The sequence below is a fragment of the Nelusetta ayraudi genome, unplaced genomic scaffold (assembly GCF_046127955.1).
Source record: "Nelusetta ayraudi isolate G7.1 ecotype Tasmania unplaced genomic scaffold, CSIRO-AGI_Nayr_v1 ptg000050l, whole genome shotgun sequence".
In the NCBI taxonomy this organism is placed as follows: Eukaryota; Metazoa; Chordata; class Actinopteri; order Tetraodontiformes; family Monacanthidae; genus Nelusetta; species Nelusetta ayraudi.
The window spans coordinates 1,347,150-1,365,580 of record NW_027466100.1 but is presented as its reverse complement, the minus strand read 5'-3'; the positions used below and the strand labels follow the sequence as shown (position 1 = coordinate 1,365,580).

Here is an 18,431-nt window from a genome sequence, read left to right as displayed (position 1 = left end):
TTTTGGTCTTGATATTAACATTTCTTGCGTGAGGTTTTTTTGTTTTTCTTTTTACGTTCAACTGAAACAGCGCCGGTCCACTTATTCCGAACAATCACAGCCTCTGCAAAAGATGAATAAGTCTGGATTCCTCTGAGCAGAAAGCGCTGATCACTGACGTCTCGCTCATGACCAGCTCTGGTTGGAATTTTTCGTTCGTTCTGGGCGGCGTGTCGTCTGCTTCCAAAAATGATTTGTCAACTCATTCTTCATGTGTCGCTTCAGAACTTAGGGACGAAACAACACACAAGGGGTATTTCACTGCGGCGTCCGTTGCAACTCGGGTGATCAAATCTTAGATCATGCCATCTTTTTCCTTTTTTTCCCCCTGAAGTGTGACCGGCAGAGAGTCGGAGTGATAGGTGGCCGTGCAGATGGCGCTGAGAGGGGGACCGGGAACGCATGTGATGTGTGTTACTTCTCCATCTCACTCCTACACCCGAGTCTGCCACTTGCAATGTGCTGCTAAGCACACGCGGGCACACATGCCGCCACCTCGTGCCTGTGTCACGCAGACGGAGGCTGAGGCTGCTGGCTGCTGATGGAAAGATGTACAGAAAAAGACGTAGCTTCAGGTCCAGGCAAAAAAAGAAAGAAAAGCAATTGAATTGAAGTGATGTTTTTAAGATGTAATTTCACACCAGTTATTTTATATTTGTTATGCTCTTAAATAATTTGAAATGTAATATACGTTTTGTCGAAAGATTGTTTATGAAATATGAGGATGAATGGATATATGGACGAAGCCAAAGGATAGAAATTGTGTTCATTGTAAGAATGACTGAGTGGTACAACCTTGTATTTTCTTTAATTTAAAGAGAGGGCAGAGGTCCCTCTTCGTCAAATGATGAACTACTTCCTTACCTCTGGCAGTAGAAGTGGGATGATTCAAAGGTTGACCTGAACATTTTTGTAATCTCCAGGTGGTGGAAGATGAATTTAATTTATTTATTTTTTTTTATTTTTTTATTTTTTTTACTGTCCTTTGTATTGTGTTTGAAGGAATTCTCTTTTTGAATGAATTCAGCTAAAACGCTGATATATTCTGGAAATATGAAGGGTAGATTCTGTGCTGGCTCTTGCTTTGGCTAAATTTGTAGGAAAGGTCTGGTGTCAGTGGCAAAGTATTTTGTATCTCCTATGACAAACCATTTTTATTTGCATGTGGCCCTATCAATACAGGTTTTGTTATGTTTTGCTTTGTTCTGAGGTATGTCATTTAGGAAATTTTATTTGATGAATGCATTGATCAGTGTCTAAAAAGCCCATGAGGGCTGACCACCAATCATGGTATTTTGACTCTTAAATAAACAGACAAATCTGTCAATCAATCAATCAATCAACCAATCAATCATGTACTTGTTGCAGCCCCAGTGTTTTCTGTAATTACTCAGAGGGACCTGATGATGGTCTGGTCAACCTTTCGAGGCGTTCTGCCTTTCAAATCTCTGAAACGGTAGTGAGCTCGCACTTGAAGATGTTTGTCATGTTTTTTCTTACGCTGATGTTCATTTTCCCCCTCTGCGTTTGCCTCCCCAGATCACCAAGCAGCAGCTGCAGCAGACCAAGGACCGTTTCCAGGCCTTCCTCAACGGAGACACACAAATTGTGGCTGACGAGGCATTCATCAACGCCGTGCAGAGCTACACCGAGGTACCGGCCACCATTTCTACCACGGCCTCTGCGCTTCATCCGCATCATACGTGTTCCTCTGGATTCTTTCTGGAACCGTTTTTTACTCGTCACTCCTTCCTGTTGCTTCCCCTTGCCGAGCCGCGTGCAGACGGCAGAGTGTTAAAATGGTGGCTGAAGCTTTCCGCTGTGTAGATTATGAGTCATAGTAAGTGGCTGACACAGCCATCATTTCCGAACCTCGCCGTTCTTCATGCAGCCAGTCACTTGTGCCCTGCAAACTGTAGAAAAGGGGGAGGAAAAAAAAGATCGGTGATAAGAATATACAGTCACATATAGCCGTTATAGTGGTGTGAGATTAGGAAGCCACAGTGAAGTTAATTATAAAATAGCCTCCCTGGTATGGAACGGGCAAATTGGGATTGGGGTGTATTTTGAGAGATTAGCGCTCATAGGAACTATAGCGTGCTCCATTACAGCAGGGCGGCTGATTAGCAGTGATAAAACGGCGCCCCAGAATACGGAATGAGCTGCTGAAACCTTAGAAGTGTCTAAAATACTGACATGCTGCAGTGACTCAGGCTGAAAATGTCTTCAGCCGTCAGAGCCGGGACACGGTTTGTAATGACTTCGGCAGGGGACGCTATTGTCCGGCTTCTTCTTTTTGTTAAATGCACCCATCGGTGAAGTTCCACTAATTTTACATGAAAAACAAGCAGTACATACTTTTTTTTTTAATTGTATATTGCATATTCTATCTTTATTTTCTTTATACTGTTTTATAGAATAACGCTCTCTAATGTTTCATTTAAGTGTCTTTAATTGTATACCTTGTCTTGTATCCCATGACTTCCTGTTTTATTTTGAAAATGGTCCTGTTGGTGTCAGTTTAACTTTCCTTTGGTGGTCGTCATTCCCCGCCCTGATTGTTTCCACCTGCTCCCCGTTACCTGGTGTGTGGGTATATTGTCTGCATTTGTCCTTGTCTTGTCTTTCATCTCAGAGAAGCTGCCATCGCTCTTCCCTGTCAAGCTGGTTTTCGTGCTTGCTTTGTTATGTTGTGATCTTCTGTTACCATTGTGTGCATTTCATGTTTGATACATTCATTTCTTTTTTTGTTTTTGATTGTTTCAGTTTTCCTAAAGAGTGATTTGTGGTTGTTATTAGAGTTGGACATTCCCCTTTTGTACGAGTGATTTTGATTTGAGGCGAAGAAGAGTTGAACTTCCTGTCTGAGGCCTGCCATTGGCTTGGTTGTTACAAGGCAGAACAAGAACAAAATGTTTAGACAAAATGTAAAAAAAAAAAGACATTCATTGCAGTTGTCATGCTAAGAAAACCAGAACGCTATAAGCACCCTGGAAAATGCTCTCACTGAGTAGAAGTCTCAAATCAAATCACTTTCAAATCAATATGGAGCAGTGCTGCGTTGTTTGCCTGACATTTCAACAATGATATTTCTGGAATAATAGATACAAATAATAGGTTTCTCCGCTTCCTCTCTACTTGAACACTTCAGCACGACTGTGTGTAATCGCTCTTCAAGAGGAAACTAAAGATTGGCCAATAAGAACAACTGGAACTGCTCTTTTTGAAGAAGCTTTTACTTTTGCGAGACGACGGTGGTAATTCATCACTGCGCTGGAACGCTGTTAGTTCTGTCGCTCGCTCGCTGGCTGCTTCTTCTTATCTTTTTTTGGCGTTAATGGAAGTGGAGAACATTACATGAGTGTCGGGGAGACAAAACTGCTCTGATACTTACTTGGCTTGATGTTGTGACAATCGCGCCCTGCATGCTGTGTCCCTGTTCATCTGTCATCGGGAGGCGACAGAATGGAGCTTTAACCATGTTGAGTCACAGTCAGAGACCTGCCTCTGATTTTTCATTTCGGAATAAATCAAAAAGGCCTGATGTTTATTTGTTTATTTATTTTTCTTATTTTTCTCAGTAAACAGACTTTTTTGCCTCAGATTTGACTGATTTTCCCCTATTAATTTAACCAATGGTCGTGCATCCTAAATCATAGAATCCAATCATATAAAAGTGCTAAAACTGGCTGTCTGCCGCGCAGGTGTTCCTGAAGAGCGACCGCGTGGCTAAGATGGTCCAAAGCGGCGGCTTCTCGGCCACCGATTTCAGGGATGTCTTCAAGAGGCACATCGAGAAGCGCGTGCGCAGCCTGCCGGAGATCGACGGACTGAGCAAGGAGACGGTCCTCAGCTCCTGGATGGCCAAGTTCGACACCATCTACCGTGGCGACGAGGACCCCCGCAAGGCGCAGCAGCGCATGACTGCCAGCGCGGCCTCGGAGCTGATCCTGAGCAAGGACCAGCTGTACGAGATGTTCCAGAATATCCTGGGCATCAAGAAGTTTGAGCACCAGCTGCTGTACCAGGCCTGTCAGGTAGGACCTGGAAACCCAGCTCACAAATAATTATTGTTGATTTTTTTTTTCTTTTTCTACTATCATGAATGGTGGAGAAGTCATGAGAGAGCTTCAAACTAGATTATATTAATATTGTGTTGTTATATTAACCATGGATACAATTATAGTCATGGGTTCTTAGAATTAAATAATGCATCGAGGAAGTAATTTAGCTCCGTAAATTATGTTTCTTCTGTTTAATTATTTTGTAGCAAATATACCAAATAATTAATTTCTAAAAAGAAATTACTAAAATTGCGATATTATAGCCAAAAATAAAATATTGCGATGTAAAATGCTATAATACTCAAAAGACGCAATTAGCTTTTCATGTTTGTTCTTTTTTTTTTGTCTGAACCAGTCACGTCAGCTATCTAACAATAATAATAATAATAATGATAGTAATAATAATAATAATAATAATAATGATTATAATTTATTCTTATGCTGTTCTCTATTCAGTTAGACTCCTAATCCCCCCCCCCCTTTTTTTCAGCTTTATTACCCTTGAGACCATTTCAGAAGTTGCTTGTGTCTTTAGCGGAATAAAATTATTGGGTGGAAACAATCCTCTTAGTGCATCATTTAATCAGACAAATGCTGATGGTGGGGATTACTCCATTAGTTAGATGGCGGCCGGTCAGCATTGTCTCTGCCATTCTGAATGCACGTGCCTCTCGTCGATACGTGACCTGATGCCAGGGCTGCAGCTCTTCCACCAAAGTGGAGGAAGGTTGTGCTCTCAGGTGGGCAATTTTAGACATGAGGAAGGGGGCGGGGGGCAGAGGGGCTCTCGTCAGACATAATTCTCACCCTCTTGCTGTGTTTACTGCTTTACTCCCCACCGTGGGAACGCTAAAGGCAGCTCTGACACTTCTCCGTTTCTTTTTTTCCCCCATCCCTGAGGCAACTTGATTGAAAGTCATTTAAGGATTTAGAGGCGAGCTCGCACACATTCAGATTAGCTCCTTTAATGCGGCATCCAGACCTCCTCTGTTATTCAGATGTAGAGCCTTCAGAGATGTTGAAATATTAAGTTTTCCCGTCACTCGCCCTTCTTCCTCGTGAACATAAAGCTGCAAGAGTGAAGAGTGCGTAGTGTTGGGTGTTGTTTGCAGGTAGCGGCTGACGAGGCTCAGTGACTCAGTGCCTCTGCTCAAAATTTTTTTCCTCTCAGAACAATTGTGCATTTGCTCTCCCGAGCCCTTCAGAGTGCTGTGCACTTTCTTTTAAATAATTTGTCAGCTACAGTGAAACTATGCGTCAGAAGAACCCAACAATAACACTGAGCTTTAAAAGAAGAAAGAATACACTCAGTGCCAATAAGTTGATTTTTGATCAATCAGATGAGGGGCGAAAATGTAAGACTAATTCTTTTTTACATTCATTAAGGACAATTCTTGCAGCTAAACTCAGCATGAGAACACGTTTGTTCATTTATAGCTTTTGCTCCTTTTTTCCAACACAGCTGTAATAAATAAATCCACCCACTTATATCGACTCCTAGCGTCACCTCAGTAAACAGCCTGCAACCCCACGCTGCCCTCTTCTAAATGATAAAATCCTCACTAAAAAGGAGAAGCTGCAATCCAGTGGGCATGGCTCAGGGCTGCTGGGATTGGATCAAAGGTTTTCATGGATTGGCTGCGATTCAGAGGCCATCAGTTCTATTTTTTTTTCCCACATTTTTTTTTTTGTTTTAGCTGTCATCTCTTGGGATTTTCTGTTTTCCCTTTTTTTTGCAGCGAGATCCAAATAATAGAGAGCGAGCGCGGGTCTATTTCTGTCTCATGCCGAAGAAGCAGCAGCAGCCCCTGGAAATGACTAACAGACTGATTAGGCTGGTAGGGCCGGCGGCTGAGCCCGCCAGACTCCCTTGATGGCTGCTTGATTATTTAGCTGTGGTGAGACCGAGCATGACCGAACAACTCCGGAGAAAATGTCTTTGGTGTTTTCATTTCAAAGCAGCGTTTCTTAAACATAATTAGAAAATTGAATCAGTGGAGCTGTGCCTCCGCCGCTAACACGCTGCGGCATTCGCGTTTCGCTTTGAGAGGAACTGCAAGAGTGAAAAAGGCAGACGCAGGCATCTACAGGTGACAGGCCTGCTGTGTAAAAAGAACCAAATTATTCAGGTTTGAGGTAAGTAAAGTAGCTCCCATGTTTCAGGCACAAATTGATTTATTTTACACCTCAAAATCCTCAACTTGTGTGAGTTAATTCTCAAAGACTTAATTGTAGACCGAAGTATCTGACAATTGCAAGTTCAAATTTGAACCTGCCCGAAGAGCCCAGCAATCTGGGATGGAATCCCGCCTCAGACTGGTCACATGTCAAAGTGTCCCTGGGCAAGACGCTGAAGGCCTACGTTGCTCTCAATGGTCCTGGCCGTGCCTTGCATGGCAGCAGCCCAGTGTTTTTGGCACCATGAAGGTCCATTTACCATCAACATTTTTTTCAAAGGCCCAACTGGTGGTATTTGATTCCTATATACTGGGAGAATTCCAATGGCAAATTCCATAAAAGCCCGTATATATAAACATTTTTTCTTTCCTGGCTGACAATAAGCAGCATTTTCAGCATGTTTCCAGAAAGACCGGCTATGCTTCTAGCCTTCTAGCCTTATTGTGCTACTACATTTCGCCTCAAATGGTGCATGTGCTCGGGGCTTGATGATGTTACCTTGACATCACAGCTGGTGTGAGAAAAATGCGCACCGTACAAGAAAATAATTTGCTGATGGGAGAAAAATGTTGCCGCAGTTACGTTGAGGTTTCCGCGGCGCCTCAGCTAGCTTGCCTGAGCGCCATTTGTCACCTGGAAGCCACAAGTTATTCGACAGCACGGCTCTGGGTGAGAGCAAGCACTAATTAACTTAACTTAATTATAGATGCACAGATAATAACTTGTTCTAAATGTTACACACACCCAGACCCTTACGTTTGGGATGTTGGTTCACTCTTCATCCTCTTTACACGTCCTTTAAATGTAAAGTACCAACTAATATGTGCTGACCTCCGGAGCAAGTAAAACATCTCAAAGAGGTCAGCAAACTTTGTTGAACCATAGATTGAGTTTCATTCTATGTCCAGTTAAAAAGCAAAAAAACAAGAAAAGGGCAAAAAGTCATTGCAGCTGTCAAACAAGTAAACGTCACTTGCAGAATCACTTTAGCTGCACAAATTATTCACATCAGCATGTTCTCATTAGCCATAATTAATTCCTTATTTTAACTGCTTAATGAAATTAGTGCCCCCTAGGAAGAAAGGAGCTTGCCACCAACCCCCCCCCCCCCGTACACACACACACACACACGATCACAGGGGTAAAGTGTGGCCTGTGGCACCAGACTGACAGCCCTCAAATCAGCTTCCCCCTCTGAAAGGTACGCCTACTCCCCCTCTAATTTGTCCTGTCAGCAACTGTGGGAAACCAGGCCGGGGCTCTTACTGGATTCAGCCCGTAGCCGATACAATTGCGTAATGGAGCCTCCTCGCTGCACACAAGATTGTGAGAGGATGAAAGCATTTGCTGCGCCTGCAGAGCAACCCCCCTAAGCTGAAAAAGCACTGGGCGCTGAAAGGCCGTTTGCAGCTTTACCTCACAAGCTCCCGATCCAAGCGCTCGCCGTTGCTTAACTATAGATAAAAAAAAATGTGGCGTCGCGCTCGAGACGTCTTTCGTCCAGGAGGCTTCTTCAGGTCGGTCGCAGGCCAGTTCGATCACCAGTCACCCCACAAATGAACCCTCTAACACCTCAAAGTTCTATGGGAAAACTTTAATAAATAAATAAATAAACTGACACTTTCTGTGAAGGTCTATTGGTTAACTGCATCCTGAGAACATTCATAAGCCATGACAATTCATGTCAACTCATATTGCTGACAATGTTGAAAGTGGCAATAAAGGATTAAATTTAATTCGACTCTATTCAAAAGGATTAAGTTGGCGGATATCATAAATTTTGGCAAGCTGATTTGTAGAATAATCTGAAGTATTAGCTTGTAAATCACGTTACGACATTTCTAAAAAACAAACAAACAACAAATTTGCTGCTGTGAAACATGAAAAGAGACACGGAGCGCCAAAATTCAGAAATGGAATCACATCTCTTTCCCCATCGGCCAAAACAAACGACCCAGAGGCTCGGTCTGACTTCAGCACCGGCGCCTCTCCCTCCCCTTTAGTCCCGCCCACCCCCAGCCACAATACTAACAAATCGGCCACGGTTGTCAACGCCGCGTGCTGCCAAGGTCCCCGTGTGCACCTGCTAGTCAGTGTCGGCGAGGGATGCCGTTAACCACCCGCCTCCTCACCTTTGACCCCCTGTCGGCTTGGCTAGCGCTGACACGACGTCGCCTTTATTTAGCCCCAGAGCTGCTGTCAACTCCGGTAACGTAAACGGAAACCTACCTTTTAGCCTGTCTTCCGCGTGGGATTGCCTGTCCGCCTGCGTTGGGCCTGCCGGGCCACTGACAACAGTGACCTTTCAGCAGGTGCAGGCCTGATAAGGCTGGGATGCTGTGGGGGCTCAGCAGGGGGTGGCTGCTGGACGTTGAACCCCCGGTTCTCCTCTTTCCCCGGACAGAAAAATACGCTCTTTGCCGTCACCTGTTCAAAAATAATTACCACCCCGCCACCAAATCTCGCAGATCTGGTTGACGCTGCCATCACCTGCAAAGCAGTGACCTTAGAGCGGGACCCTTTCCCCCCCTTGGTCATCACCGCCTTCAACAGTCTGGCAAGGAGGCGTCTGTTTTTATGTTGTTTCTGTCTTGCTGTGACTCTTTTTGTGTTGTCAGTTTGTTGAGGCGAGTATTATTGTTAAAATTAAGTGTTTCAATATTAAAGGTCCAGTGTGTGAAATTTTATTAGTAAAAGCTTAACATACTGCCCATAACTACATTAATGACAGTGTAATAACAGTACAATAACAGTGTAATAACAGTACGATAGAAGTAATTTGGTTTTTGTTCCCTTAGAGCAGATGTACATACATGCTCTAAGGGAGCTTCTCAAAGAAGCCTGTCCCCCAAAAATGCAACGTGGGCTTTCTTAAATATTGGACTTCCTTAAAGATTTTACACACTGGACCTTTAAAAGTAAAAACCGGACCGTAAAAACAAATTTCACCCTGCAACATGATTCTGCTTCTGCTTCAAACTGCTGTTAAAAATGGAACCGTGTGCGACCGAACCCAAGCCGTCCCATCCCGTCCTTCCAATTACACCCTCCATGTCAGCCACGCTGCAGATGAGCTCCAATCTCTGAAATAGAAGCAACGGCCAGTACAATCTGCTGCTGCAGTATTCAATTATGAAGTAGGGTTTTGCAGCCTGCAGAACGATCTCCCACCTCTCAGTGCGTCGGTCTTGGGGAACGTCGCATGAAGAGATACACGTGCGGGGAGTGGGGGAGAGAGGGAGGGGGGTGGGGGGGTAGAAAAGTGCAGCGTCAGGCAGCGAGATGCTGGGTTTCCAGGCGCAGCAATGTCAAGTCTGCTGGGACGGCAAGGGGAGGGAGTTAGATGTCACTTAGATTTCCACACTACAGCATGTCAAGCCCTATCATTGTTGATTGATGTACAGTATATATATATATATATATATATATATATATATATATATATATATATATATATATATATATTTATTTATTATTATTTTTTTTAATATGTATTATGTATTTCTGACTTGATGATTTGCCTGGATTTTGTTCTGAAACAAGAGACTGTTAATTTAATGTCACGCTGATGATAGGACAGTAGGAACAAGCTGAGGATTAATATTAATATTGGTGAAGATTTCCTGTCCTCTCATTCATAGGAACGGGTACAGGCCGACTGTTTTAAGGTCACACTGAAAACAAATACATCCAAAAAAAACTACGTGTCAGGAAGCTACTTTTTTTGCCAGCCCTGCGTGAGTCACGCTGTGGCCACCCCAAGGAAGCATTTTGGCTCCGCTGCTGACTCGGGCAGGGGCGCAATCATTGTAGAAGTCACAGCTCTGGGTGTGGATGAATCCGGTTTGCCGCCATTGGATGTGACAATGAAAGAAGAAGAAGGAAAGAGCGAGAGAGAGAGAGAGAGAGAGAGAGAGAGAGAGCCCTCCTGCTCGCTGAGCCTCCTCCCACAGGACGCTGGCCGCTGCTAATGTGTCAGCGTGTGGCAGAGCAGCGCCGAGTGCTTGCTGCGCTGCGAGTGCAGACATTCTGCTGCAGCTGGTGGCGAACTCTGATTATGTGCTCTACTAAACAGGAACCAGGGTTACATGGCAGGGTGGCTGTTCAGTGGCCAGCGCTGGAAACAACACTGGGCCTCCTCCACTTAAGATGCCATCTGGCTGACATCACGTCATAACGTGCACACCAGTGCACAGAATCAATTAAGGGAGCGGAGCTTCGGAGTTGGGGGGGGAATTTTTTTCCCCCCCGATCAGCAAAAATATCTTGATCTGTGACTCGGCGGCGGCGGAAAATAGTATCTTTCCTGCGGTTGTCGAGCGGGCCGATGATTTTTTTTTGTGTCCCCGTTTCCGTCGCCGAGCCCGATGTCCCTGGTGTGTCTCTGTGTTACTTGATCCCGGAGTCTTTTTTTTTTCTTTTTTTTTTAGTGCCTCCGCCTCCCCTCTGCTGCACTCCCCCACCCACCCACCCACCCACATAACGGCTGCACTGTGACTTCAGCTCATTCTCTCTTTAAAAAAGGATTGCTGGAGGGGGAGAAGAGAATCAATATGGCGAAGCCTGACGGACAAGGCCCGCTAATGTAATAGGAGTGGGTGAAATACTATGAGGCAAAGAAAAGGGTCATCTGGGACGTGTGCCCCCCCCAGCCTGCAGAAGGAGACTAAAGTTTATGGCTCCGGATAACAAATAGATCCAGTAGGGATGATGCAGCCGCGCAGAGGTATTACTATATTTCATGCTTGGCGGCCAAACTTAATGCATATGTAATCTCATGTGTGGTTTACGAGAGGCCCATCCGTAACAGCAGCAATACTTGCGACGTGGGGAAGAAATATTGAAGAGAAAACAATTAAAGGGGGAACAGCGGGTGATTAAAACACCTTGAATTCAGGAAAAGAAAATCAAACCTTTTTTTCACCCTTAGACATACTACAGAAAAAAAAGTGAGAGACGGCTTTTGCTTGGACAGCTTAATGTACATAAAAAAAAAAATATATATATATATATATATATATATGTGCACCAAAGATTGAACACGGGACGTTTTGAAACATTGAGAAACTCACAGAGAGAGGCAGCTTGATTCCACTGCGATTCTCCGTAGCCAACACACACAGTATTAGCCCTGCAGAATCGCGACGTGACGCCCTGCGAGCAGCCGCCATGCGTCTCAATTAGGCTTCTCTGAGCAGAGATAAAAACGGAGGCCGCCGGTGAGTCGCGACGTCACGTTTGAAAGGAATGATGTGCCGCTGGGTGAGAGAGGGAGAGCAAGAGAGAGATCAAGCCCTCCCTTCCATTTCCTTGTGTCAGCTAATATAAAACTCTCATTCTTTATTGATGAGGCAGAACCATGATTTTCTCCGGAGGGCTAAAACCCGTCTAAAGGATGTCAGGCATCTGTGCCCCACAGCTCATATTTTCTTACCCAGACATTTTTTTTCTTTCGAATGAAAAAAAAAAAAAACAACAGACTTGTGAGGTCTGTTTTGCTTTCCTTCCAGAATGACTTTGTCAAGTTCAAGCCTGATATTTCATAACAAACTCCCCCTCATGGCAGTATGAGATCATAAACCTCTTGCAAGCATTTTTTTTTTTTTTTTCTTAATAATTTTGAATTGCGTTTCTTCTGTATCTCTACCTGTGGAGCGCACGCCGACCGTGAAATCCGATTCGGTGCCCTGACCATTCATGTGTCTTGCGCCGGGTGTGCGAAAGCCGAAGTGAGCCGAGGCCAAAGTGCGGTTTCATGCCAGTCCGCATATCAAAGTCCCGACGCGTCACGGGGAGAGCGCGGCAACGTGTGCGATGAAAGCACACACTTAAATCAGAGCAGTCGGGGGAGGCTGAAGCCTTTTGGTTCAAAGGGAAACTCAGTCAAACACTTGGAGCCCTTGAAGCGATGGCAGCCGAAGGGTTCAGTCAAGAAGACTTCAGTGCTCCCGCTCGGTCGAATGAAACAGAATTGAATAAATGCACACAAATTAAATTGCTGATTGGGTCCGAAGGTGCAGTTTGTTAGTTAGCCCCTCCTTTCCCTCCTTTCGAAAACTCCAAACAATTCCAATACGAAAGCGGGACATGTGACGCTCTTTGACGCAGACGCACTGATGAGTTCATCAGGCAAATCATTGTCCTCTCTCAGGAAATTGCTTCAAAAGGAGCAATTTTCTTGATTATATGCTATGTTTTTACATAGCAGCCAACCATTGTTGCCATTGCTGCGAATGGATGTTGGTCAGACTGGAGACAAAGGCTGTTATCTAATTTCCTTTGCCACTGGCCCCCTGGCTACATGCATCCATCCATCCATCCATCCATTCATCTCACTATCCATCCATCCATCCATCCATCCATCCATCCATCCATCATCTTTCCAACATCCATCCATCCATCATCTCCCCAACATTCATCGATCCATCCATCCTTCATCTCCCCAAAATTCATCCATCCATCCATCCAACATCCATCCATTCATCCATCCATCCATCCCCCATCATCCAGGGCTGGGGAGCCTGGAGAAAAACCCACACAGGCAGAAGAGGAACAGACTCCTGTGCGGGGCAACAGTGCTAGCTACCGAAACCATCGCGCCACTCCATGTCGGTAAACAACGCTAGCGGGTCGCGTGGTTTCAAAGGATTTCCTATACACTCATGGTCAGATAATTGCTGTTTGGAGATTTAGGTGACCTACGACCCTGTCCCTGAGGCCGCATTTAAATGCCGTCAGGATCTTTATTTGCTCTCTGTAATCTGCTCTTCTCTCTCTCTCTCTCTCTCTCTCTCTCCTCTCCCTCTCTCTCTCTCTCTCTCTCTCTCTCTCTCTCTCTCTCTCCATCCATCCAATAGCTGGACAACCTGGACGAGCAGGCTGCACAGATCAGACGAGAGCTGGATGGTCGTCTTCAGATGGCCGACCAGATTGCCCGAGTGAGTCAACTACACGGGAACCTCAGAATGTTTGGCTTATGCATTGTCGTGTCGTTAAAGATGTTACTAATATTTGTGTCAACCTCCGAACGAGTCCTTCCGCACTCCTCCCTCAAACGTTGCCACTCCCTCAATTCTTTACGTTCGCCGCGTACGTGACTGTAAATCTCTCCCCGTGTTGTCCGCAGGCGGGCAAGTTCCCCAAATTTGTTTCCAAGGAAATGGAGGCCATGTACATTGAGGAGCTCAAGTCCTCGGTGAATCAGCTGATGGCCAACCTGGAGAGCATGCCTGTGTCCAAGGGGGGAGAGTTCAAACTCCAGAAGCTGAAGCGGGGCCACAACACCTCCATCATTGACATGGGCCAGGAGGACGAGAACACGCTCTCCAAGTCCGACGTGGTTCTCTCCTTCACGCTGGAGGTACGATGAACTGACTGACGTAAAATGTCGGAGGGCTCCGAACTTTTTCTGCAGCGCTGCAAATCGAAAAGCAGAAGTTTTTCGTGTTTATACACACTCACACACCCCAAGCACCTGCTGCCCACCTCCACAGAGGCCACTGCCCAGAAACTTTTGTTTAGGTTTTTTTTCTCTCTCTCAGACTTCAGCTTCCGGCTGAAAAAATAAAATCATCCAGTTTGGTTTGCGCAACATTCCCCGAGATCAAAGCCACGCTGACCACTGTCTGCTGTCTCGCGAAAATAATACATTATGACTAAATAATGAATATAAAAACAATCCACTGCATCATCTTCTCAAAAGTGGACTGTTGCGATTACCTCCTGTCTGGCATCAATAATAAATCGCCTTCTCGCCTCCAGCTATTCCAGAGAGCGGCGGCAGCTGGTGCTGCGACTGCTTGAAGGAAACTACATCAGACCGGCAAGATTTTTAGCTCCCCTCCACCAGCTCCCTGCGTCTTTTAGAAGGCATTTCCAGATTCTTCTGCTTATCGGAGCTTCTGAGCTTATCAAAGTCTGGCCCCAGATTGTGTTGCCAGCATGTTTACAGCCTCAGGTCTGCAGGCAGGCAACTGTTGATAGGAGAGGAAATGTGTCTTCTCCATCAGGACCTCACCACTTTAGATTGACCTGCTCAAGGAGAGGACACTTCCATATGTTCACATCATGTGAAATCTGTGAAACATCTCAACGCTTAATTTTTTGGGCACATTTTATTTCTCACATTTAAACCTTTTTTTTTAAATGTGCATTATGAAAATGTTTTATTATTATTGTTATCACTGATTCCTATTACTACTAAATATAACAATATTTCATGGCAACATTCTGACATAAGTGTCTGGGGACCAAAAATGCAGTGGTCCTCAACCTTTGGACTCAGATTTAAGAGTGAAAAGTAAAAGTGCCATATGTGGCATCGTGGTTGTTCGATAAAAGGGGCAAAAAACCAGACGTGGAGAAACGTCGGCTTCCACGTGTCGAGAAAAGAAAGAGTACAAATGACGAGACAGACAATGTGCAGGCGCTGTCAGTATATGCAGTGCAGAACTTGTTGGCACATGTTGTACTTTTCAATGTTCAATCTTTGTTAAATCGCCCGCTGCACTTTTTCTTTAATAAAAGACATTTAAAAAAATATATATTTCCGCACTGTCGACTCGTTACAAACATATTATTTTATCCTCCCTAAGTGAATGCAAAATTTATGATCGTCTGGAGCAACGGAGGGAACGGCTTTGGGTTATCTTCTCAAAATTAGGTGCAGACGCATCTGCCTGGTCTCAGCGCCGACGTTGACTACTTGTCTGCTTGTGACTAAGTATAGAAACAGACAGCAGACCTGTTCAGGGGGTTGAACAGACGCTGTGCGAGGAACAGACGCACGCACACACACAAAGTCTCTTACCTGCTCCTGAATCAGGACACTGTGAGTCATCTTGACATCATCTCCTCTTAGATGTGCTTTCTCTGCCGAGCAGCAGGCAATCACACCTTATTCCCAGCGATTTAGCACAGTTTCAGAGTCCCTGAAAAATGCAAAGTGTGCGACACCTTGTCTCCCTGTTCCCTCGGCCAAATGTTGGAACGCATGTATGAAATTACAGAGCTGGAATCATTTGCACGGTGGAGGCAAGGATGGATGGAGGACGTGCTTCTGTAAATGTGGCGACTCAGTTCAACATTTGAACTGGTTGGTTTCGGCCGCAGCCTGGAATTCCTCTGCAGCAGAGCAGCAGAATTTCCAGGGATTCACTTTTAGTCAATGATACGAAATTTTAAAATGATGCTTATGTTGGAGACTTGGGCCATATTTTTCTGCTTAATTGTACATTATGAAAACAAGTATTGTAGATGATAATAATTAAAATATAATTAGGCAATTAGATGACAAAGAAATGATCATTTTGATTACTGTTGGCTTTTGAAATGCCTACAGTGCCCTGGTAGACATGTAAATCACTGCAGTGTTTTTTTATGTGTGCAAATTAAGAGCCAATCCAAAGAATGACTGCACTTACACAACTGCAGCCAAGGCATTCAAAATATCTCACACAAATATATATACAGTATATGTTCTAGAACAATAGATAACTGCACTCTTTAATAATGTGTTTCTGTCCTTGATTACTGATTGTAAAACTCTGAAAGAGTAATTGATTGTAAGATTTACGGCTGTAACTTAGCTCTCAAGCTAATGCTTGACAATTAAGACTTTGTGTGTTCAATTATGCAGCCACAATAATTAGATGTTAACGGAAAGGCCCAAATCATCACCAGAGTGCGTCATGCAAACGTTAATGCAGCCGTGTGCATTGTACCTCTGGCTGGCATTGGCATGCTGTGTATGAAGTCTAAAAAAACTGCAAGGATTTGGCAGCATCGCGTCTGCTCCAGATTCTCTCCTTTACGCTTTGACCTCCACGTTGCGGGATGAATCACTCCTGGGCTGCAACAAATCGCTGTGATGTCTGCGCTTCCTAGGTGGTGATCATGGAAGTGCAGGGGCTGAAGTCTCTGGCTCCCAATAGGATTGTCTACTGCACCATGGAGGTGGAGGGAGGCGAGAAGCTCCAGACAGACCAGGCAGAGGCATCCAAGCCCACGTAAGTGCCCGAGCGTGCACGCGGGCGCGTGCGTTTGTGTCTCGTTTTGAAAAAGTCGTGCGTGTGTTTGAAGCGGCTCTGCTGCTGGACTCTTCAAGAGATCATTAAGATGTATGATGAATCATCAAAGAAAAGATGTATTTCAATGAAAATATTTCAGAAATATTTAGGGGTTACATCACACGCTTGCATCTTACGTCAAAATCACTGATTCAATGATTATTTTATCCTGACTGTATTTGGATCCATAGCTCACTGCTACTGCTCACTCATTCTCAATAAACAAAAAAAATAAAAAAAATAAAAACGACAAACAACCCACAGCCTGCCAAAACAGGGGCCTTATACAGGTCGACAAAACTGTAAATGATGCAGAAGATAAGCCAGCCACCATGATTGTGTTTTGCACAATCATGGTGGCGCTATAAACATTGTTGCAATGCGGTGCTAAAGTACCACAACTAGCAGCTAAAGGTGTTGCATTGCTTTGTGCCACATGGGGCAGTAGTGTTTTCTGCCAGGACCAGAAAAAGTTCTTTAACTGTGGTGCAAACTTCCAATTACATCCCAGCACAACATGTGTTAGTCCTCTTATGTTGCATCATTGTCGCCATGGACCCTGGAGGAAACCTGCTCCATTCTGCGACGGGCTGCTGCTGATGTTCCTGCGTCACACAAGATGCATAATAATCAAATTCTTAATCGTAAGTGGGGAGATGTTACCCAGAGATCAAAACCACTTTTTCTTGGAAATGATTTGATGGAGAGCAGCGGATCAGCCTCGTCCTGCAAAGTCCCGTCAAAGCCGTTTGACTCATTTGCGATTCACGGTGAGAGCTAAAACCCAATTCGACTGAGTGATTTCTGAGTCAGTCGAGTGAGGTGTGAAAAACCCCCGTTACGCAACCCGGCACCGCGTCGTGAGGTGCGAGCGCAAAATTGCGTCGTTTAGAAATGCCCGGCGTCCGTCTCCTCCCTCCAACAGATTCTTGACTTGGTCGCTTCCCTGCGAGTCCCTCCTGCGACGCAGTCGCGCCTTGCGACTCTCGGCATGATGCGGGAGATTCGGAGGAGAGCGTCCATGAAAGATTCATACAATCGTGCGCTATTTTAAGGCCTCTGATCGTCTTAATTCGAGAGCCATTTTATGAAGAGAGTGCGAGAGAGTTGGAGGGGCATGAATGAGAACGAGGATTAGAGGAGAACAAGGAGAGCTGATGTGCGTGCGTGCATGTGTGTGTGTGCTTGCCTGCTCATGAACACAGAGGAAACACGGCCAACATGTATCCTACATGCCGCCAGTGATTTGCATTGATTAATTGCTTCCGTGAGAATTAAGAATTAATGGTGGTTTTAAAGGGGGCCAACTTAGATGAATGGAGGAGGAGGTCGACGGGGCCGCGGCTTCCGCGCAATTTGAAATCCGCCCATCGGAAAGTGCTCGGCGCTGTTCGTCTCGCCTTCAGAGACGCTTGAGCACACGCGCGCTTTGAGAGAGAGAGAGAGAGAGAGAGAGAGAGACAGAGAGAGAGAGAGAGAGAGACAGACAGAGAGAGAGAGAGAGAGACAGACAGACAGAGAGAGAGAGAGAGAGAGAGAGACAGACAGAGAGAGAGAGAGAGAGAGAGAGAGAGACTCGACAGCGTCATCCGTTAATAGGCCTCGGATTGATCGGCAAGGTCACCTTCATGCCAGCACAATGCTCCCCGCTGAAATCAACACAGCTCTCCAGCGAGAGCGGAGCAGCGCCGCTCCAGACTTTTGCTGGAATTAATTATGAATGTCAGCAATGGCTGCGAGAAGAAGAAGACGAAGGAGAAGAAAACAAGCTTTTCAAGGCTGAAGTATCGGAGCATGTCCTGCAGAGGGAGGGAGGGAGAGAGACAGAGAGAGTTTGTGCATTAATATTATGTTACACAAGGCGCTGGGAGGTTCTTGCAGCCTCTTCACGGCGAGACCTGAACAAACCGCACACGATGGCCGGGCTGGTTGGTGAGAGACGAAAACGGCAAACCGTGTTTCCTTTCACTCTCTCTTATTTTTAAATCCGTGATCCCCACGGAGGCGTCGTGATGATGAGCTTTATGTTCTTACGATCGCTTAAAACAGCATTCACATGCCCACATGTGCCGGGGCGGGTTTT

General features: G+C 45.2%; 1 protein-coding gene across 5 annotated transcripts in view; it reads left to right on the top strand.

Moving 5' to 3' along the window:
* The window catches only part of cadpsb (Ca2+-dependent activator protein for secretion b), a 70,213-nt gene that overhangs the window by 12,164 nt on the left and 39,618 nt on the right, over window positions 1–18,431 (top strand). For all 5 annotated transcript variants that reach the window (XM_076037204.1, XM_076037206.1, XM_076037205.1 and 2 more), the window contains exons 2-6: window positions 1,579–1,692; window positions 3,744–4,076; window positions 13,139–13,219; window positions 13,408–13,641; window positions 16,167–16,288. In XM_076037204.1, coding sequence (XP_075893319.1) covers window positions 1,579–1,692; window positions 3,744–4,076; window positions 13,139–13,219; window positions 13,408–13,641; window positions 16,167–16,288 — 884 coding nt within the window. The remainder of the gene's footprint in view (window positions 1–1,578; window positions 1,693–3,743; window positions 4,077–13,138; window positions 13,220–13,407; window positions 13,642–16,166; window positions 16,289–18,431) is intronic.